General features: G+C 36.8%; 1 protein-coding gene across 2 annotated transcripts in view; it reads right to left on the reverse strand.

Moving 5' to 3' along the window:
• The window catches only part of AKAP6 (A-kinase anchoring protein 6), a 281,842-nt gene that overhangs the window by 139,977 nt on the left and 118,001 nt on the right, over window positions 1–23,864 (reverse strand). For both annotated transcript variants that reach the window (XM_054162087.1, XM_054162088.1), the window contains exons 6-7: window positions 8,610–8,706; window positions 7,180–7,343 (exon numbers count right to left, since the gene is read on the reverse strand). In XM_054162087.1, the coding sequence (XP_054018062.1) occupies window positions 7,180–7,343; window positions 8,610–8,706 (261 nt within the window). The remainder of the gene's footprint in view (window positions 1–7,179; window positions 7,344–8,609; window positions 8,707–23,864) is intronic.

The raw sequence follows: 23,864 nt of genomic DNA on the forward strand, positions 1-23,864 counted from the left end.
AAAAAAATGTTCTGTTTCTCCTGTGGCTCTAAAAACTTGGCCTTGAAAGGACACACGGAATTCTGAGCCCACACAGAAAAGGCAGAAGTAATAGCACTGACAGGCTACCCTAGCAATGTCTGCCTTAGAGTGGGAGAGGTCCAGTTTTCCATAAAATGATTCCATGTCTGTATTACCAAAAACTTAATAAATGTGGATTTCTCTAAAAACTTGAGAAGCATGTGAAACAGTAGGCAGACATTAGTAAGAGAAGCTTTCCATCAATATTCGCTGCTGAAAACAAGTTCTATTAAAAAATAAGAGAATAAAAACTCATGAATACAATTGCATAGAGCAAGGGGAATGAAATGATACTGGGAAAAAAGAAAATCAGAGCCTTTGAGTGGCTAATACTTAAAGTCACTTAAGATAAATATGTTCATATGAATATATGCACAAATACACTCATGTTTTTATATTTTCAAATACAGGCCAAACACAACTGGGATTTTTGCCTACATAAACCTTCTCAGAGTTGGTGCAGTTAGGCATGTGAAGTTGCAACAGCCTAGCATACTTTCAGAGTCTCAGATAACAGTGTTCAAAGATTCAAATAGCATTATGATAAAATTTGCCCCTTGGGTGTATGTCAGTTTAAATATCTCTTCTCATTGAGTTCTCAGTCTGCACTTGTTCTCAGTGGAGTGATTGAGATTTAAAACAGCTTTCAAACTGAACTTGATCCATGTTTTAATAGAAAGTAGTCTTCCTTATTCTTAAAGTCAAAAATCCTAATTTCTTGCTTGCTAAGCATAACTGTTTCTATTAACAGCGATAGCTGGTAAAGAGCCTACCGTTGCCAGAAGTAATCAATATACAGTATCTAGAATCACAAAGGTGTAAAAATTACAGAGGCATACCACAAATACCACTGAGACCTTGGAGTCCTTCTTCACAGCTTCAATTAAAATATGACTTTTGATGGTTTTGCAGTAAATATTAGAATATGCTAGTTTAAAAACATAGCAGGACAGAATGTTGTGCTTAATAGTAGATGCAATTCAGCTGCAAAAATACAACTTTTTAACGTGTGGCTCTATTTTATACTTGGTAGTGAGCTTAATAAACCAGCAATAAGGTTGCTTTTAGATTCAATTTAAAAAAAGAATAGGAGCTCTGCTACCATTTTAGAAATCAGGCTTGTAAAAGATTATTAAAATTACTTGATGTACCATAAAAACAACGCTGTCAGAATTTGCAGCAAGTATGCAAGGAGGTTGATGGATATATGAGGAAACAACTGTTGTGAGCTTAAATGGGACCGAGTTTGCTTAACTAAGAGTTCAAGGACACAATCTCATGAAAAACTAGCAAACTATTCAGTTAACTTGTGATATATAGAAGTTTTCACAGGGCCCATGTAGCGTGATAAAGAGGTTTAGGACAGAGCTCGTATTCACAGTCCAAACATTGGCTGCTTAGCTTCATTCCTTTCTCCATGAAGGCGGGCCCTGAATTAAACACCAATCACTCCTCCTGCCCACTAAAAGGCACAAAATTAACAACTCAGGAGAAACAGCTTCAAGTAAATATCAGTGAATCTACCACCTGTAAGCTGACTGCACATTTAATAGCTCTAAATCTTTTTTTAGGCACCTCTGATGTTTTTTGCTTTCCATCATTCAGAAAAAAATCTACAACTATTTAGACAAAAAAAAATAATTCAAAGCATAGCTCTCCCAGATACATTGCATTTAAATTCTTATATCAACTAAAAACAACTTCAGCAAGCAATGGCAAATTGTTACTTATCCATTTACATGAACATTGGCACAGTCCTGTACCATAGCCATTAAAAAATGTAGTTAATATCACAACATATTACTCCCATAACAATAGGTTAGATTTTTCCCAGTTGGCTTCATTTAGCACAGGCTGTGGATTTCCCACCAGTGGGAAATACCTACACAGTACCTTTCCCTGTAGACTACTAGCATGGTCTACAACAGGCTTACAGATGCACAAGAAGATGAGGCTACCAAGGACATCATTTGATTTACAGCATTTCCTGGAAGCTCTGTAAATTCTTACTAACAGCCAGCTGGGACATAACATTCTTCCTCTGGAAAAGGAGCAATAGTTCTGACACATGCCTCTCACAGTGTGTGGTGGGCAGAAAGCCCTTGTAAAAGAGCTGACCAAAGGAGGGCTTTAAGGTTCAGTCTGCTTCTGCCTGTGGCTAATAACCCTAAAATTCAGATTTTATGAGTTTGGAAACTTACAAGCTCTCACTCTAAAATTACTTGCTCAGTTGAAGCATTTTAACCAAGCAAGGACTCGTTCAACTACATAATACCTACTCTAGGACAGATACAAAATCCAGGTCAGAAGAATCTTAGCAGTTTTATGGTGAAGAGGAGGCACTCTGTGAATATTATTTGGTATGCAATGTATCAGTTTAAGATTGCATTCATTTAGAAACTGAAAGGAAACATTCTCTACGTAGAAGCCATGGGTTTTTTAAAGCTTCTGCTTATCTGAAGAAAATTTTGCTTCCAAATGTGATAGAGAGGCACTTTCTTGGCCAGGCACAATAAAAACCCCTGTACCAGAAAGGTACTAAAGGTACTAACATTCTGTGTTTTCTTTCTATCTCTACTAAAATTCTCTCGTAGAAGTTTCCAATGAATTCTCAGCCTGGGACAGTACTTTCAACAAAGCTTTTCTGCCGTGACATCTGTGATACCCTTCAGTAGATCCCATTTATCAATGTTTCTCCTTTCTACAGTTAAGACTCACTGTAAGTCAATATCATTGAGTTTTCCATATTCAGGCTGTTCTTCTACCAACATCACTTCCAGCTACTACAGTTATTCCAAAACATCTTTCTGTTTCCTTTTATTCATCTGCTCTAAAATGGCGTGTGAAATTATGGTTTCACCTCTAAAATCCTACCTGAAGACACTTTTTGGTACAATAATGCCTAGATATGTGCACATTCTAGGAGATGTCTGTAAGATTAAATTTACATAGGTTTTAAAGCAAGGTTTTAAAAACTAAGGAACTTTAAGGGTCTAGCTGCACTAAAAATACACAACTATTCCTTATTCTTGCTTCTTTCTTAAGTTCTTATTGTTACACCAACACAGCTTGCTTTGATTTAGCTTGGAAATTCTTAATGGATATTTTCAATTCCATATTTGTATACCGACTAATAGAAAAAGAACTCATTTGTGATTCACATACTCCAGGCTTATGCCTTGCAAAATGAGAATTTGGTCTATTGATTTACAGAATTATTTGGTTTTTTACAATACCACACTCCTTTCTATCCATTTGAAAAACGAATCCATGATTTAAATCCCCATCAGAGCCGCTGCCAGATCAAGAATTCTGTAACATCATACACTAGAATACCTAAAGCCAAGAAAAATAATAGCTGTAGATGCATTTTTTCCCTAGTAGGACACAATTAACAACATCATTTGTACTGATGAGTGATATCACAGTATCTAATGTTTAGACTTAAAAGGTTCCAAAATATTCAGATTTGAAATGTCACATGAATGATTTTAAGCTGTTCAGCTGTTAGGCACAATAATACTATTTATGTACAGACAACATTGTAAATATTCAACAATTTAAGACTATGCCTCAATGGCAACATAGCAGAACCTTCTGTTCTAATTACAGGAAATCACTTCCTCTATTGCCATCATTTGAAGCAGAGAGTGGTGAGCGACTCACTTGCTCAAACACTTTTTGGCACAGAAAAGCTTCAGTTTTATGTCAGATCTACAAGATGTTGCATTCGTGGCATAAAACTCCCATCTCTAGATGGGAATGTTACTCATCATGGACAAAATGGGAGGAAAAAAAAAAAAAGAACTTTCCTTGTACATTTCTTTTCCAACAACAAACTTGATTAAGCCATGAGATAACCACAGCCCAGGATGCCGTGTGTGTCATCAGATGAAATTCCCTTTCCATGTCTGTACAATGTCAGAGAAGGAAGTCTGATTTCCATTTCATTATCTTTCAAATTGATACTGCCAAAGTGATGGCTATTTACTTGATATTTTACTCCACAATATTAAGAACATGAAACACAGAACTGAAGGTGCACATTTGATCCTGAGTTTGTGCATACAGAAGACAGAGAGATCAAGTTAAATAAATAAATTCAGTTTGAGGTGTGAAGTCCCCTGTGACTTAAGAAACTCCAGTAATCCAAGTAAAATGACCACTCCAGCACATGATATTCCTGCCCTTTCACTAGAACCAACTAACTCAAGGAGAAGAGAATGAAAGTCATGTGGCACTTGGCAGCTTCAAAGCACTGACCACTACAATAACATATGCAGTGCTCTAATGGAATAAGTTAGACACTAGAAACCTAGTTTTCACAGTAGTCATGTAAGTAAAACCATTAGAGTCTGAAATCATGCTGTTACCTGTTGACAATATCTGACTGTCCCAGTAATAGACTCTCCCCGGTTTTAAATAATGGAAAACATCAGAAAACATACCAGCGTGTTTGCTTTGATATTACAGTACATGCATCGTACTGATGTCTGCAGAATAGATATCTGGAGCTGATAAAAGACACTGAGAAAAAGGAGAACATCTACCCACAAATATATTCCTCTGCACTGATTGCAAAGATGTCAAAACATACCATCTGTACATTTGTTTTGTATTAAAGTATTAATCTGAATGCTGTAGTCACATAGGAGCATGATTTGATGGCCAGGACAAGTTACAAGTCTGAAGGAATAAAGGACAGACTCTTACCAGTCTCTAACCTTTGCTCTTAAAAATTCATAAATTCATCCTCAAACTAAAATATTGAGCTGAATACACTCATCATTTGTTTATTTGTAAAAACAACAGTAAATAAAGAAAAGATTTCACTATTTTTCTAAGATTGTAGAGAGAATGCAATACAATAGGAAGAGCTTAGGCATCAGAAATATTTAACATCCCTTAAGTCTTCTAAAGCAATCACTATAAACCACTATGAAATATACATACAATAAAATGAAAAAATTCAAAAGGAAAATCTGAATTTTTGAATACAAATGTTGACAATGTATTTCCAGAGTGCAGTGTCCCTCTCTCCTTTCCACTCTCCATTGCTTGCATAAAAGATGGCACAGCACTATGAAAACATGTTTTAAAAGTCCTAAGGGAGAATTTTCCTAGGGCCTTTGAATTTCCTCCTTTTCCTGCTTCTTTACAGATTTCTAACACCAGTGCTATTCCTGTAGTTTCTCAAACAAGGCAAAAAAGAAAAATACCCTCTAGATATAATCTTTAGATTTTATATTATACTTCTGAGGTTCCTTTTGGCTTTTGAAATAAATTCAAACTGAAAGCTACCATTACATTACCAACTGTATTTTAATTTTAGTTAATCTTTCAGCATAAAGAAGTAGATGGTATTTGACTGCACTAGAGCCCATACTTACAAGAATGATATAGGGGTGTGATTTAATGTATGAAATAACCTAAAATACTTCTTGTTTGTCTTTTTTTTCTTTTTCCTTTTCTGTCTGCTTGTGTTTTTAGGTAACTATAGGCACAAAAAAACCTCCATTGCTTCAGGTTCCTATCTCTATGATAAGAAGCACAGGGCAAAGAGCTACCACCTACCTATAATGAAAAATTTCCTGCAACATAAACCATGCTTCCTTTTATTCCTTTTAAAGCAAATATTTTAATATAATTATCCCAAGCTATGGATTCCATAATCTTCATAGCAAAACCAAGCAGGACTTTAGAACACTTTTAATGTGATAATTTTGATAAAGCAGTTAGACTTTTGGCCATGGATAGGGCAAGCAGCTCAGAAATATAAGGTCATATTATTGCTAGGGTTGGAACTTAACACTGAGCTAGCCTGTTTACTTTAATAAACCTTAATGTGAAACCACGAGTTGCTCTACTGTCTAATTCCTAAATTAAGAGCTATGTGGCACAGGAGCATTTTCCACCATGCAAGTCATCAGGGCTATCAGTTCAAATTGTGCCTCCTGCATACAGGTCTTTTCCTGTGTTTTTCTTTCATTGTTATCCTTGGCTCTTGATCCCCCATCAGCTCATTCTTGCTATGCAGAATTCTGGTAAGAAGACATCAGAAGTTTTCATGCAATCCTAGCCAAGAGTCACTCTACAAACTGCTCTCTAGGAAGCACTGCGTGTAAATAATTGTCCGGCTTCCAAATCTGAAAATCTACTCAGCACAACCATCTCTGTTATTTCTAGAAACAGAAATCTTGAGTATTTTGATAAATTTCAGCCTGCTGCATGCCAAGATCTTCAGAGTTATTACACTGGTCTGCTGCATACACTTTGCTTAGAATGCACTGGAAAAATCAACACTTTCCAATGGATCCTCCCACAACCACCTTCGCTTAGTCTGATGGTAGTGATAGGTCATAGGACCCTATGCTACAATGTTCTATTGCACGTGATGTCTTTACACTGCTTGCACCTATGGGAATAAACATATTTGGTATTTAAAATACCATAATAAATATCTAATTTGGCAACCAGTTAAGTACAATGGCACTCTTTAAAAATTAATACCCACAAAATGATGATAGGTGTCAATACCTTACTCTTAAAAGTACTTGTATACAACACTATGCACTTATGGAGGACATAAACTCAGAGCAAAAAGACCTGTGAAAAGGCATATGACCTTCTTCCCACTACAATGGCCATCCCCTAATTAAGCAATGCATCTGATAGTCATTAACAGGAATGAGATAATGAATCACTTTCTCTCTTCTTTGTTAATTTGCTGTAACCAAGCGGCTAATGGATGTCAGAGCTGAGTGATTGCACTGATTATAGTGATTTATAGTTGCAACAAAACAATTTAAAACCATTCTGATTATTCATGTTAAAGATGCTTTATGTTTTGTTTACTAAATGTTTTATGTTGTCCCCCGTGCCCCTCTGCACACAATGAGACAGGTCTTCCTGGAAAACTTGAAAGTTGTAAGATTATTTTTTTTTATTGTTTCAGAGTGAGGAATTTCATTTTGTTTATTAAAAGAAAAAAAAAAAAGAGAGAAAAAAAGTTTACCCAGTAGAAATGAAAAGCCTTAGGGTGGAAAGAAAACTTCAGTGGTGCCTAGTTCAAAAGAAGACGGAAATAAGAGGAAATAAGGCAAACTTCAAGCCACTTACCTTAGGGCTTCCAGTCCCTTCCTCATTCTCTGCAGACACATCAGTAGCCAGTATCTCTGCTTTGATGATATCCAGAGCCCTAAGAATCCAGCTGTGTTGCCGTTTGATTTGCCTCTGTAGTTCCTTCCACTGACTTGCAATCATCTGCAGCATGTCCTTCAGTCCTCCAAAATGAAGAGGAAAAAAGTAAAAGCTGTAGACTTGGCTGCATCTTTAAATATTATTCTTAATAGAAAGAATTAACAGAATATTTGAAAGAATAAATGCAACGAGAATTTAAAGATATTTTCTCAGCAGCAAATAAATCCAAGCATTACTATGTTTATATTGTGCAAAACAAATTCTGTAGGGCCAAAACATTTCTTTTAGCCATCGTGTTACATTTTGATTATGTTTCAGCTGACAGTTTCAAGAAAAGGAAAATCCCATATAAACTCTGGTTTCTGTGCAGTAGGGAACACTATGGTAGTCTCACCCTCTAATATCTAATCTTTATCGCAAAATATTTCAGAATCTTCCAAATACACTTTTCTTACCGTCAAATTCTGTGAATACTTTCTGTAGTTTACACATTACCATTTCCAAAATATATGAGGACATGCACTACCCTTCTCTGCTATACCTTCTACAGATTTTGGAACTATCTGTAAAAGTCACTAATTTCCTGTGGCTTTCACATTACATGGATCTCTCTGATGCTGAGAAACAACAGAGGCACAGCTGATCAGAAAACAGCAGACCAAAGGATAACTTCAACCTGGATGAAAAGCATACTAAGTAGGCCAAAATTAAGATGGCATTCTTTAGCAGCATATGCTGATTAAAAGTCTATTATCATACTAGTCAGGCAAATGTCTAAAAATAAAGAGGGCAGTAGGGATAGAAAAAGAGAAATCAGTGTATCTCTCCCCCTTCTCTCGATTGTAGGCCCCTGCAGAAAAAGACAAGGCTAACCAAAGGAAAAAGGTATTTTTAATTCTAATCTAATCCTCATAAACATATTTAAATCAATGTAAGAATTAGTTTAAGTGGCAAAATTAAGCTTTACCAACATAATTACCCATGCAGAGTATGTAAAAAAATATATATATTTGAAATCCTAATTCATTATCTTAATTTTATTTCCATAGCACCTACATCAAAGAGTATGCCAGTGTGAAGTTTTCAGTGATGTGATTTCAATTGAAACTCAGCTGAGCAGCAAGACCAAAATAAAATGAACAGACTATTTGCAGGCAGTATTTCATTTTATAAGTATCACTGCATTGTATGCAGTATATGAAACATTTATAAATCTTGAAGGTCAATCTGATAATGTAAATATTAATAATACATAAGGAAGTGAATATATGCAGTAATTTACAGCAATGCTTCTTCATTCTTTAATAGTCTGGAGACATAAAGACTTGCAATATTTCAGAAGGATTTACCTGATTTGTGAGATACAATAAGCTCAAGAAGTTGACGTCCTTCTTCTACCACTGCTTCCTTTAAAGCACAGTGGCTATCTACATTCAACTTGAAACTCTGGAAAAAAAAATTAAAAATACATATATAAAAGAAAAAAAGAGAGAAAAAAAAACCCTCAGCATCTGACATTGGGGAGGCAGCTGTCATAAAACACACATACAAAATTACTTGCTGCTTTTTATCAGGAACCACATCCCAGTAACTAAACTAGTTGGCGATACTGGTATTTTGGATCTGGGCTCAAAACGTTGCCATTAGATCAGCAAAGTGCATCTGTGTTGAAACAGCTGACAAATCCAGAAATTCATTAGGTTTTATGAAAAGTCACAACCCTGTAGGCTATATCTGGAGTAACAGTGTTCTATAAAATACACTAAATTTATGCCATCACATATGAGCTCTGGTTTGGGTTTTTTTTTCCCTTTCAGATTTCTTTGAAATGTTGGTGATAGCACTATTTATGAAACCATAAAAAAAATTACAGCATTGAATATACTTGCCTTATGTGCACTCATACACGTCTATTAATATTGTGTTTCTGAGTTAATTCTCATATCCATTTTCAAAGGACAAATCAGGCTGCTTTAGATCTCTGCATTGTTAATTTGCACAGCAAGTATTTTTCATCCTTTTTTCCCCACTAATTTTTACTAGTTTCCAAAGGATCTCGGCTTTAACGGTGCTGAAAATATTTTGGTTTCTTTAATTTACTTTTTGTTTTTACAAATTTAATCAAAATCCAGTAACAGAGAGAAAAACTGGAAATCTGACCTACTATATGCCATTTCATACACCACTGATAACAGACATGTGAATTATTTGACAGAGCTTCTTAGTCATATTTCCATGTAAGCAAGAGCAACAAAATACGATAAAGAAAGAGGCACTTGCTGTAGTTAATCGTAAATCATGTGCAGCCCTGAACACACATACAATTCTTTTTCTCTTTGAAATGTCAATGAAATGAATGAAAACAATGTTTGACCCCTTGGAAGATAAGAGGTTTGCCTGCTTTTGGGAATGAGTTAACTGGCACAGATGAAAAGAGACTTTACAAGTGCACATTTGTAGCTTCTGGGTTTTATAAAACTTATTTACACTTCCCCAAACACTAGTGACTAGTACTGAAGTAGCAGAGACCACAAAATACTTAAAAGCTCCCATTTCTCAGGGAAGCAACTGTTTCCTCTCTTTCCTAACTCCTGTAGTCAGGCTGATTGGCATAGCAGAAAAGAATATTGCCAGGACTGCAATAAAATGATGTTATTTTACTGTATTTGTCATGGTTGAAAGAAGCATGTTGCTCAGACAGACGCTTAACAGTCTTTCAGGCAGCAGTCTACCTGACAGTTAGTGACAGAATGTTTTTGAGAATTCTCCATTCAAATAAAGAGCAATAAACAAGAATTTTGCTACTTTCAGCATTTTGTCTAGCCCAATTTTCCTTGTATGGGCATCTGAATATATTGTTTTGCACCAGCTGTTGAACAACTGGGTCAGCCAAAAGAAGTTAAAAAGGGTGCCTAGTTTATGTCTGTCTTTCTTAAATCTAGAGTTTTATGAACCCAAATCTAGAAGTTCTTTTTCCTTCATAAGAGCACGTCTGAACAAGCACTGACAATATTTAATTTACTGTTTACTTAAAACAGGCTTGTACTGAATAGTTTGTAATCATGCACTTCACAGGAAATGCACTATGCGTGTGCCTCACACAGCAAAAGAGAACCTAAAGGACCTGAGAGTAGGTTGTGTAATTTCATATAATTGAAGTTGAGTATAGATGCAGCTGGATGTGGCAGTGTCTCGAGATGATGTGGATGTGTTTGATAGGAAAATTGGAAAAGATGAGGTATTCTTTTTCATTAGGATAGGCGGGGGGGGGGGGGGGGGGGGCGAAGAGAGAGAGAGAGAGACTTGCCGGCCTAGAAAAGATTCATTTAATGCAATGCACCAGATATTACAATACAGCTTGATTTTCAGGTGCACCTATTAACCAGTAATAATGTTAAAATAAAGAAGGAAAATATGATGAATAAAGATGGGGCCAAACTTTTGGGCTTTGACTAGCAATATTCTCCTTGTGCACAATTCTGAATTTATGGATAAATTATTTGTGTCACAAATGCTGTGAACATACATGGAATTTAGCAGAAATAAACTCAACAGCACAGAAGCATCAAAAGGAGGGAACCATTCATACAAGTATAAATACAAAGGAAACTGTCAAGTGATGTAGTAAAGTAGGGGGTTAGAATTACTGATTTATATGTTATGGTGGTAATTTCCTAAAAGGAATAAATGGACAAGAAACACTAGAAAGAATAGCCCTCAATTAATGCATCACTGCTCATGGTTCTCCATACCTGCAGGGCTCAAAATGAGACACGTGAAAAGCAGGCAGAGTGGAAGTTGTAGTAAATATGGCAGGTTTATACAATGAAGAGACACAAGTTTGCACAGCTCAAAATAAAGCCAGACCAAATATTTGGACTGGAAAAAGGCCTTCAAACACCGGTTATCTCCCATCCTGAATATTTCCCATTCCCTGCTGTTTACTTATGGCATTTGGAAAATTGTAACTCTAACAGCGTGCAACCCAGGTACTCTGCTCCCCTCCTCCTCTGATCTTTCCTGATAATGAATGGAGCCTTTGCATCTGAAGAGAGGAAAGGCAAAGAGGAGGGAACTCAATTAATCAAAGCCATTTTTCCAGACACATTTGCAGCTATGGAGCAGTCTAAGTATCACACATGAGCACATATACATTATGGAAAATGCTTGTGCATTGGCCTGACAGCAGCTTTGTAAACAACACGTTAATGTCATCCCTAGCACTACAGTATATATAATGCAGTTTACAAGATGCAATAAGCAAAATTTCCTTATCATGTTCTCTGCATTTTTCCCAGTCACCAGCTGTTCTTATTTAGCAAAAGAGAAAAAGGGAGGCAAGAATCATACAGTTCCACTAAAGCTACAGAACTTAAATAAACAGGAATAAAGACTCCAAAAGCCTAAGTATGAAGCCCCAGGAGTGCTATCTTCTGTTGACTGCACAGAGCAAAGTGGCTCAGCTTTCAAAAAACCCAAGCTGTCCCCTGACTTTTAGGAAGCTGTTTGATCCACTGGACAACAATACTGCAGAACTTCCATGGAGAAAAAAGGAGTACCTCCTGATCTATGCTGGGCTCTGAACACACTAAAAATAAGCATTTTTTCCAGCAACTAATAATCTCTCTCAGCTTACTGGTCTGTACAACTGGGAAGGACTAAAACTATGTGAAAAAATATTTATTTCAAGTTCCCATGAGAATTTATTTTATGGCTGTAGATTACTTAGATTACAGAAACTGAGTAGATATCCTACAATATGCATACCTCGAGCTCTGATATGCAAAATTTCACTGGTTTGCAACCCGCTGTTCTTAACAAATCCCAATAATTCAGTAAGGCACAACCTGGGTCATGACCTGTTCATATCTGCAGTAAGGGCAGTTAACCATTAAATATTATTGTTTCCAGAGGCACACAGACTTTGGATAAGCATGATTGGATTTTTTTAAGTCATGGTGTGCCCAACTAATTATTTCCAGCGTACTTTGTGTCTCTGAAGCACAAATAAGCAACTGAGTATGATGTGAATCTACAATGCATACATAAATATAGATTAGCTGGAATGACACAGCAGTTTACACTTATTGCCAGATTAAGATACTGTATTAAAAGAAATATTGTAATTTTCTCACTCAATCATACTATTCACATTTGTCGTTTACTGGGGTACCCCTGGGACCTAATTTTCCTGAGGTTCATTTTTGATGCGTTTAAAGATCTTTCAGAAAAGTACCTCTGCTTCTGGGGCATTTATGTTTTGTAGAGCAGTGGTACATAAAATTATTATTATCTAAATGACCTACAATTTTAGAATTTTAAATAGAAAGCTTAATTTAAATTTTTCTAATAGTAATTTTCTTTTTTCTTTTCTTTTTTCGTCTTTTTTTTTTTTTTTGAGAGAGAGAGAGACCCACAATATTACTAAAATATGTATTTCTGTATTTGTGGCTAAGAATGCAGCACTTTTAATTATAATGCTGTGGCAGATACCGTTCAATTGTGAAATTTAGCACATGGGAACAATTTCTAGCAGTAAAGAAATGGGATTCTTGGACTGAGACAATCCTGGAAGGATAACCAGACTCCCACTAAAATTATCAGCAATGCTATGTTACGTATAGGGAGAGACTTGCAACACAGAGTAAAGCTCTAAGAAAACAAAGCAACAAATGTGTGTCACAAGCTATTAAACAAATGCTACACAACAATAATCTCAAAGAAAAAAAATAAGTGTGGGGTTTTCTGTCTATTTTGTTTTGCTTTGCTTTTAATTAGCACCTTTTATTTGTCTTAAATGGAATATGACCTAAAACACGTTCTGAGAATGTATTCTTGTATTCTTACTTTTGCAACTCTGCTGGTCCTGGCACAGTTACCTCCAAATAGTTTGCCATGACAAAATACCAAGTACTAAATTCAACTTCTACTTACAGAAAGTATATCCTATAGATATAGCTGTCTTTTTTTCTTACTTTTTTGTTCTTTTCTTGAGGAGTTCTGACCACACAGAAAGTCTCTGTTTGGTGACCACCTAGTATTTCTATATTTGAGTTACTACCCTAATAAACCACATAATGCCATAGTGGTTTTTCATATTCCTGAACACTACCTACCTAATGACAAAAAACAGTTCAAACTACCATGTAAGCTACCCTTATATTAACATGGAAATGATCACCTATTTAGAATTTTAAAGCTATAATACTACATGCATAATTGATTAGTCAAAGGTTATATAAAATGGATATTTATATGCAATTTGTACATGGAAATATGTCCTATCTGCTTTGAAAAAGTGCATTTCACACATTACATGTACATATACATCATCACACTATTTGACTTTTTAACAGTTGGGAAATACCTTATTTCAGAAAGCTTCACATATTTCATCAGAGATATAAAACTAATGTAGTATTAGAAGTCACCAGGATATGTTTTCCTGGGAATTATGTGTTACATGTGAAATGGTTCCAGTCACTGTCCCCACCCCGCCCTTTTTTTTCATGTTTTCCATAAAACTTAAGTGACTACAACAAATTTTCATTTTCTGTTCTTTTAAGTTGTATTTCTAGCTGAGTGATGACTCTACTTGTAAAATTGAATGAAAGCACAATTGCATTACTTTATGCAGCTCCACAGTCAAGGTTGACTTTTACTGCAATAGTAGGAATTCTGCCTTTGCTTTTTGAGAACATGATGAATCTTTTTCTGAATCTGCAGCACCCACTAAGGGTCTTTTTCTTCTCTCCCTGAGGCTGAGAACATGTGCTCCCTACAGAATCAATGGCCATGGAGGCAATTATCACCAACTGCTAAGCAAATCCCTAATGCCTAACACATTATGGCCATTACTTGCCTTAAATGAACCACACATTACTTCCTTCTGTAACCAATGGGAGGTGGTAGATATTTTTAAAGATTGAATACCTGGAGGAAAGACATGGCCTTCTAAACCCTGCAACAATGAAAAAGCTGTAAAAGAGAGTAATTCCTTGCATTTCTTTGGGGGTAATTCCTTTTCACTGTGATCTCTGGGCAGATAAATAGGCAAGATATGAATATCACTGTCTACGTTGATTCAGACAGCAAACTATAATCTAAAATGTCTTTAAATTGACATAAAACTGATCTGGGAACCTCACAATTGAAATCCCATGGTCATCATCTCATCACTGGCATTGTGCCACTGTAGATACAGATCAGATGTAAGATGGTTTGACTGCTTGACAATTTCTTTGTGTAAGTTCATAACTCATTTAAACACAGTATTAGTTGAACATTTTGAGTTCAAAATGTTTAGCAATGAGATAATTATAGCAACCCCAGTAATGACTTTACCTTCTGATCACTGATTGGTATGCTCCACCTTTCACTTGATGCAAATGTACATTTTTGACTTGGAGGTCCAAACACATTTATAAAGGGTCAAAGTGAAGGAAATTTAGGGAAGAGCAAACAAAAGATGTTCGAAGATGGAAGTGGTGGGAAATTATAAGTCATAAACAACACTGGCTAAATAATGATTAAGAGAAAAGGCCATTATTATCTACTTATATTCCATGAATCTGAACATCAAGAAAAAAGACTTATTAGCATAGTACAGTATCAGAGGCTATACTAGACCCATCCAGTAATGGAATTAAATTAAGAAAGAGAAAATTTAAGATAAATACCAATGAAATTTTCTCTGAAAGTCACATCTATTAGACTTTGTAATAATCTCCTAAGGGAAACAGTGAAAGCCCTGATCCCTTGAGACTTTTAAATCTAGGCTGGATAAAAATGTAGGAGTAAGGACTGCAATGTAATGGGCTGACAGGGCAGTAGCCTAGGTCTTTCAGCTGCCACAGAATTTGTGACAGGCCAGAAGAACTAAATACAAAGGGGCAGGCACTGCTCCAATAATCCTAAAGTAATTCATACTTCCACAAAAGCACCCCATCCTTTGATTTTCTGTCCCAGCTTCTGCCTTTCCAGTACTAGGCAATCAATGTTTTTTTTCCCTTTGTTACCTCTTAAACATTAATAGCACAATCTTCCTCACATTAAATACTTTAGGTCCCCAATTTCTGTTTCTCATTCCTCGTTATGTTTGTCATCTCTTAGGTAATTTAGCCAAGTGTTGAATGCATAATTTTAGATGTGAATAAAAAGAACAGTTAGCCCAGCTCTTCAGGAAACCTATTTTGCAGATTTACTTTAGAAGGCACAGAGGCTATTTTTGCAGATATTTCATATTTCTAACTCACATAAATTCTTCTGCTGCCAGCTCTAATTTCCTGTGTTTCACTACATAAATTTCTCTTTGCTTTTCCCTGTCTAAACCATTTAGATTGTTTAAAAAAAAAAAAAAAAGTTAACATGAGGATTCCTAAATTGAATCTCAGTTTGTCTATTATCAAGAGACATCGAAGGATGGAAGAACACAGGCAGGAAAGCACATGGGCAAAATGGATATACGGTGAAACAATTCCTAAGTTGCCATAACCAAGGTCAACTGCACATGCAGACCACCAAATATAATTGCCCTTGATTGTTTCTTTATTTTCTTGAGACAATCAGTAAATAATCTGCATAAGTCACAGTCTTCTGATTCCTTTTCTACTAAGAAAACACTTGTCTGTCTGATCTTACATATTTCTAGGTACACTTCTTCCACCTGGAGACTCACAATGCCCAAAAGCCATGTCATCAGCCTATGCCTACATCGTGTTGTCCTACCGCATGCAGAAAAATGCCAACCAAGAAAAAACAGAGCTTTCCAATCCAGAGATAAATTGATTTGGCATAATGGCCATGGCAAACAGGGACTTACTAAGGGAGAAAAAAATATATATACATATATATAATAGAAATATAAATTTACAGAGAAATATGAGGGAGATGTAACTTACTTTTTATATTTATACAGATACGAGGGTTTATGCACTTTAAAGGTAAACTAACATCCCTTCTTAAGAAAATATATCTAACAAATTGAGATACTGGATTGTTAACCTCAATCATCTGTTGAAGTAAGAAATTAAAAAACAAACAGCCACCACAACTATCACAGGAGATGCAAAGAAAAACATTTATCAATAGAGAGCTCCATTCATTCCCTGAATTTTCTGTGTTTCTGCTGAAACCTCTGGCATTGCAAACACTTGAGAGGGGATGAATATTTGCCAAATCAAGTTGCCCTGCCTTGTTCAGCTTCAACAAGTGCAAATGAGTTTAAATGTTTCCCAAAGTCTGAGCAATCTGCATTTTAATGTGCTCTATGACAATGTTTGGCCTTTTTTTTTCTAAGAAAACTACATTAGATACTTAATACACACTCAGAGGAATATACCACCCTCTACATTCTTGCATATAAAAACCCCACTGTTTTAAGGATCTCATCACTCTCTCCTCCAAAACAATAAACATTAGCTTAAAAGCAACCTGGATATAATTTAAACCTGAAACATAATGAATTTTTTAGAACCCAAACAACAGAGCAATGCAAGTAGGTCTCAAGACCTCTCAAGTTCCTACATCCTATTTCCATACACAGATCAAAAGAATTCCAAATCCTCACAAGTGATAGAGAGTTTACATTTGAGACACTATAATTTTTCCTTCTACTTTCCTTGCAGAAGCAGAGCTACTTTAGGATGATGCCCTAATATTCTCTGCCTCCAGTTAAATGTCTCATCTGCCCAAAGATAGCTGCAGCTCACAGAACTAGAAAAGCTGGGACAGACACTCGTGGAGCTAACTAACAACTCATATGTTACAGACAGGTTCAACAGTGCTAACTTTTATTATGGAGTACTATCCCATTCCTATGAATAATTACATAAAATTGGTGTTGTAGCAAAGAGAAGAAAAGGAGACCTGGGAAGGTTTGAATTAATGAAAAGTCAAAGTAAATGTAATCTCTTTTTTTTCTTCACAGCCATACAAAGTACCTGCACAAGGTGAGGCAGCTACAAAATTGGAAAATAGGTTTAGGAAAAAAAAAGTAGAAATCTCAACAGAAATGAAGCCATTCAGTCTCTGGGAAAATTATTAAGAAATTATTGCTTATGCTGCAGGCTTGCACAAAAGACACATCCTGAGTGGAACTGTGTGGCAATTGGTGGTAGCAGCAGTAGTGGAGGCCAGTAAACAGACAAACTTTTTGTTTCTTAAAAACACACATAGTAATAACAGGTCTCCATCACAATAGATCCCTGACACTTGTGATGATGGGAGCATGAGCATGGCCCACACTTTCTCCTTACAAATAAAAGATATGTGTCAGATCTTCTTCACTGCATGATCTTATGGGGGGAAAATTTGATTGTGTGCAGTATTCTGTATTGGTCAGGCCAATAATACTGTGACCTGGATTTTCTCCTATATATCTGATTTTTCTCTTCAGTCGCCAAAAATTAACAGAAATTCAAAAGAACAGTCCAAAGAGTTTAGAAACCTCTGTTTTTTCCCACTGCCACTAACCATACACTCTCTGACTCCAGATTACAGCAGAGGTACAGCTAAATGTATTGAATGACAGCAGTATTTCCTTTTGATGTTCTTAGGCACTTTAACTCAAGAAACAGAAACACTTCCATAGAGGTTACTGGGTTTACAGATTTTAAAAGCTGACAATACAACTGGCAATATACATGCATTCCTTTGTTTAAGGTTGATGTCTTATTTCCTATTAAGTCCCTTTATTTGCCTGTGTTATCTGAAATCTGCTGGCTTAAATCTGTATTTCTGGTATGCTCTGTAGTCTGCTTCCTATGTAGAAGGACACACACTCAGGAACCCATGCCTGCTCAAGATCATCACATAAAATCAGAAATTCAAACCCATGTACCTGTATAGGTTGGGGGCTGATTGGTTGGAAAGCAGCTCTGGGGAAAACTACATGGGAGTCTTGGTGGACAACAGGATGACCATGAGCCAGCAATGTGCCCTTGTGGCCAAGAAGGACAATGGCATCCTGGAGTGTGTTAGGAGTGTGGCTAATAGGTCAAGAGGCTCTCCAAACCCTCTACTCTGCCCTGGTGAGGCTACATCTGGAATACTGTGTCCAGTTTTGGGCCCCTCAGTTCAAGAAGGACCTCACAGAACTGCTTGAAAGAGTCCAGCACAAAGCCATAAAGATGATGCAGAAAGCGTAACACCTCCCTTGTGGGGAAAGGCTGTGAGAGATTCATCTTGTTAGCATGGAGGAGACAGAGGCAAAACCTCTTTAATATTTGTATGTGAAGGTTGAGTGTTGGAAGGGTGAAGCCATGCTCTTCTCAGTGATGTCCAATGATAGAACAAGGTGCAATGGGTGCAAGCTGGAGCATAGGATGTTCTATGCAAACATAAGGAAATACTTTTCCACTGTGAAGATGACAGAGCCCTGGAACAAGCTGCCCAGAGAGGTTGTGGAGTCTCCTTCAGTGGATACATTCAAAACCTGCCTGGATGTGTTCCCGTGTGAACTGCTCTAGGTGCCTCTGCTCTGGCAGGGCAGTTGGACTAGATGACCTTTTGAGGTCCCTTCCAACACCTAACATTCTGTGATTCTGTGAAACTAAAACCAGGCTAAGCAGATTCAAAGCAAAGCAGCAAGAGCTAAGTCCATTCATGGAGCTCAGACTCTTTGGCAGCATCCTGCAGATACTATCATGTATTTTGAGGAAAACACTTAAGTTGGTTGCTGTGGGCATTGGAAATGCCCATATAGCAATAGCAGCCATTTCAGAGGCTTTAATACCTTTAATAAAACTACTGTTACCACTGTAGCCACAACAATAGCCAGTACATTAGACCAAGACATGTGTATTTAACCTCATTCTCAATGAGAGCAGGTATTTAATACTTCTCTAAAATGGTATTTTTCAGAAAATAAGATTTTTCCAGGGATATGAGAATGCTTTTGGTTTTTTTTCCAGGCATAGCAGACTTGCTGCAGACAACCAGTTACCACGAGAGATCACAAGTATCATTACTTCACCAACACAATTTCTTAAATGTCAAAATACAATCTATTTTCTGTATGAAAGCATTTGCTGCTTACAGCTAAGAAAGTGCTGAGATATGATGTGGCCAGAAACTTTGATACTGGACACAAGGAAAATCCTTATTTCATTTCTCTTTAGATAATAAGTCTCAAAACTCCCACATCTTGAGAAGAATTTGGGTTTGGAATGGAGATGACATCTAAACTTCCTATACAAAAGAGAATCAACTTGCATAAATTGTTTTGAAATACTAGAGATATTTTCTCTGTGATATTTTTAAGACTGTAGGATGAAAAATAAATATGGTGACTGAAAAAGTTAATACAATGGAACAGGTCTGGGTCAAAAGCAGTTTAATGTGGCACAAAGCTTATGGCTAAATTGACGTAAAAATTGCAGACAGGGATGACACAATGCATTAGAAAAGAAACCAGATCAATTCTCTTCAGCATATCCATTCAGCACTTTGTACTGCAATGGCACCATGCAATCCCAGCCACTTGTACTTCCTACAGAACAGTATTTGCTGCTCTAGTTTCAACTAAACAGTACAAATATTTTTTTCCTAAAAAAACCCCAGCAAACAAGTAACCTTGGTGTGAATGATTAATTACTGTCAAGAAGGCTATCTGCCTCCATTCTTTCCGTGACTCACAAACAATTGTGATATCTAGAGAAACCAGAAACCACCAACTACCATCAACAGTAACAATGAGAGCCAAGCGAAACATGAGAGCAGTCCTGTGGAGAAGGATGTAGGGGTACTGGTTGATGAAAAGCTGGACAGGAGCTGACAGTGTGCACTCACAGCCCAGAAAGTGAACTAGATACTGGGCTCTATCAAAAGACAGGCAGCCATCAGGTCAAGGGAAGTGATTTTGCCCCTCTACTCTGCTCTGGTGAGACTTCACCTGGAGTACTGTGTCCAGCTCTGGACTCCTCAGCATCTGAAAGATGTGGACCCGTTGGAGTGGGTCCAGAGGAAGGCCACAAAAATAATCAGAGAGCTTGAGAACCTCACCCGAGCTGAGAGAGCTGGGGTTGTTGAGCCTAGAGAAGAGAAGGCTCCAGGGAGGCCTTACTGCAGCATTTCAGTACTTAAAGATGGGTACAAATATTTTAGGAAGACCTGTTGCAACTGGACAAGGGGTAATGATTTTAAACCAAAAGAGGGTAGATTTAGACCAGATATAAGGAAGACACTTTTCACAGTGAGGGTGGTGAGACACTGTAACAGGCTGCCCAGAGGTGGTAGATGCCTCATCCCTGGAAATATTCAAGGTCAGGTTGGACTGCACTCTCAGCAACCTGATCTACTTGAGCACTTCCCTGTTTACTGCAGAGGTGTTGGACTAGATAACCTCAAGAGGCACCTTCCAACCCAACACATTTTATGATTCTATGATTTCTGCTGTTCCTTGTACCAAATATTTCTGAATTTTAACCTTACAAAAATTCTTAAGAGTAAGATTGTTAGGACAAAACTGCCTAAAAATTTGAAACTTCTAAGCAGACCTTTCCTTAATTAAATTTATCTCCACTGAAAAATATTGTTTGTTAACATATACTAATAATATAACAAGGATTTTAAAAGTTCCATCAAATGAGTTGAAAGCAAGATTTTTTTCTTTTGTACATTTCCATTTAAAAGTCTTGTATTAGCTAGCTTTAAGCATGACCTAGACACAGAAATGGCTTTGACCAAAAGACCTAAGAGCACATCACAGGTGCACAGATAGGAGTTGTGCAGAAAAAAACCCAAGAGTATTGTGTTAGCAACAAAAGGAAAAGTTAAGATTACAGAATTAAAAGTCCCAGGCATCAGCAAATACCTACAGTGCCTTTTGGCTAAATCTCTTCCTCCAAGGTTCTTCACATTTCCTTATTTGCTAGGTTATTCTCTCCTGGGCTAAAACAAGTTATGTTTTTGGGTCAGCAATAAAGACCAGTAAAATATCTATTTTAGCATACTAAAATAGTCAAGAGCACCACAGTAAATTCTTATTTGTTGAGCTGGTAAGAAAGTCTGTGTAGTTTGACTAGCACAGCAGTACCATCTAGACAGATGCTTTTAGCTCATAAGCTGCCTTCAGGACGAGAAATGATTTGCATCCCACCAAGTCTACGCTCAGAGTCTGCCAGTAGCTGATTTTGATCAGGGTGCCAATGGGCAAGAATCAACATACCAGAAAAGAAGAGCTACAAAAAACAAAGTGAATGAGAAACCATTTTCAGAAGTTCCTTTTTGGGAAGGTCGGTGAAGCTATCTTTCCATTATGAGGTGATGTGTGCCTAATTGTTCAAAAAGTTCAAAACCTGACTCACTTTTATCTCCAGCAGGGCTGACTGAGGCCTTCATGGCAAAGTAGATTTCTGATGAAAAACACCCCTGTTTTATAAAAACATATTAAGAGTTTTCAACACCTGACACCTTGAGTGGTTGCCTACAGGGGTGCCAGAAGTTCAGATGCCAGAGGTTCAGCTCCCTTTCATATGAATGGGAAGCACACAGCTCACAAATCAGTTTCACCAGTGTCAGTTGGTTATGAATACCTGTAAAACTGAATGAATTATTTCAGTCACTATTCCAGGGGTTTCTGAGAGTATTTTCATTGATACCTTTGTGCTTTGGTGTTATCCAAAATTTAGAGTATAGTAATTTCTGTTCTGCAGAACATCATGGAACTGGATTTTAATATTTGCAAGAAAACTGTGCTCCAAGCTGAAGATGGGCTATTTTGTCACACATTACAGACGTAGACTACCTTTAAATTTCTAACGACAAAAATCAGACTTTTCATCAAAAAACAGTCTGGTTGCTCATTGTGGCAAAATCTATGGAAGTTGTAACTCTGGTTTAAGAATTAAATTCTTATTTATCCTACAGTTAATAATTGTTGTGTATTCAGGTATCAGTGTTGTGCTTGTGCGCACACACTGCACTTAGCTGTGAATTTGCTGGGTGGCCCAGGAACTCCCCAGGTATTCTCTGCACACAAATGAGAGAATGGACTAATTGAGAACAACAGACCAACATGAGGAAAGGCTGCCTTCCACCTTCACAACAAAGTGCTTCACTAATTATTCCAGGAGCTGTCCAGGTGGAGCCTTCAGTCAGAGATGTCTGCAGGTAGCTCTGGCTGGGCCAAGGGCAATAAACAGACCCTACCTGTACGCTTAAAAATGCTGATAAACATCCTGGATGTACAATCTTGCCAGACCAGGTACAATGGTCAACTAGAATATTCATTCTGGAAGTTCCACTGATTTAAACTGAAGCTGTCATGCAAGCACATTTGTAATGAAGACTTTCACCACCATCCCATTTCAGTGATTTGACTCCCCATGTGAGCAATACCTTATATAAAGATTCTAAGTTGATGTTGAAAATATCTTGTGATGTTTACTTTCTGTTTATTTTGGCTTTCATGCTGTTGTTTTTTTAATACACACACTCTCTTTAAGTGTCTGTGCTGCACCATTTCTTGAAATGTCAAAGATGTAGAAAAGGAAAGCTGAGCAAGGAGAGACTTTAAAATTCAATCTTTTATCAACAATTTACACTGGGACTCTAAAATGACAGTCAAGAATTTTGCATAATGATAAATTTGGAGGATGATCTCAACTTTGTCCTTGTCTCCTCTGCAAGGCTTTTTCTAGCCAATAATGAGAAATGAAACAGGTACATTTTTCTGGTTTCCTGCTCCTGTATTTTCTTTTCTTAGGTTTTGACAGCAGAGATTTAATTCATGAATGCAAAATATTCTCTCTTTATGGCACTAATTTTGTTATTGCAACAAACATATTTGCAAGAAAACAATATCACAGGTGGTGAAATTGATAAATTGTGCCAAAGGCTAAGGCCTTGTCTCTACTAATAAAAATAAAAATACTAATCTACAGTGAGTTTTCACTCCTTCTACGACCAGAAAATCTGCACCGGTGAGGCATCATAGTTAAGAGGTTTGCTAGTGCAGCTGCAGTACTCAGAAAAGAATCAATGTATTTTCTTTGTTTTCCAGGTTAGTTTGTTACTGGCATTTGCACCATGATCCCAGAAGTCTGGAACCTAAACTTATAAAGTACTAAGTCCCCTTTAACATATCTCAGTTGAGTCTGACAGCATATATAACCTGTCAAAAAGAAGAAATCCAGCAGTGTAAGTACCCTCACAAAGACCTTGATCACCATTGTTTTACAATACTGAACCATGAGCTCAAATGTGAATTGAAGTTCATATACTTCTGTTTAAACACAGATTAGGATTTCTGACAGGCAAATACCACTGAAAAGCTGACAACCTAATTAATAAAAATAGCTATCTTCTCCACTATAAAAATGCTCTGTATTTTAACAATTCAGTTCTGCTGTGTAGAAACAAATATGATAGCATGTTGTCTGAAATCCAAGAAGAAAAATCAGTTAATTGTTGTGCAATGATTTTTTTTCTGCTAACTACATATGCCATAAAAATTATCACAGTTATCACCAAATTGAAACTGAACTGTCCTTTAGAAACTTCTCCACAGAAGTGAAGATAAACCCCACCTTCGTTCATGGTCATCCTGAAACATGGGAAGATTTCCTTTCCCCTAAGACATGCAGATGTAGAGTACAACTGGG

The sequence above is a fragment of the Dryobates pubescens genome, chromosome 5 (assembly GCF_014839835.1).
Source record: "Dryobates pubescens isolate bDryPub1 chromosome 5, bDryPub1.pri, whole genome shotgun sequence".
Taxonomy (NCBI): Eukaryota; Metazoa; Chordata; class Aves; order Piciformes; family Picidae; genus Dryobates; species Dryobates pubescens.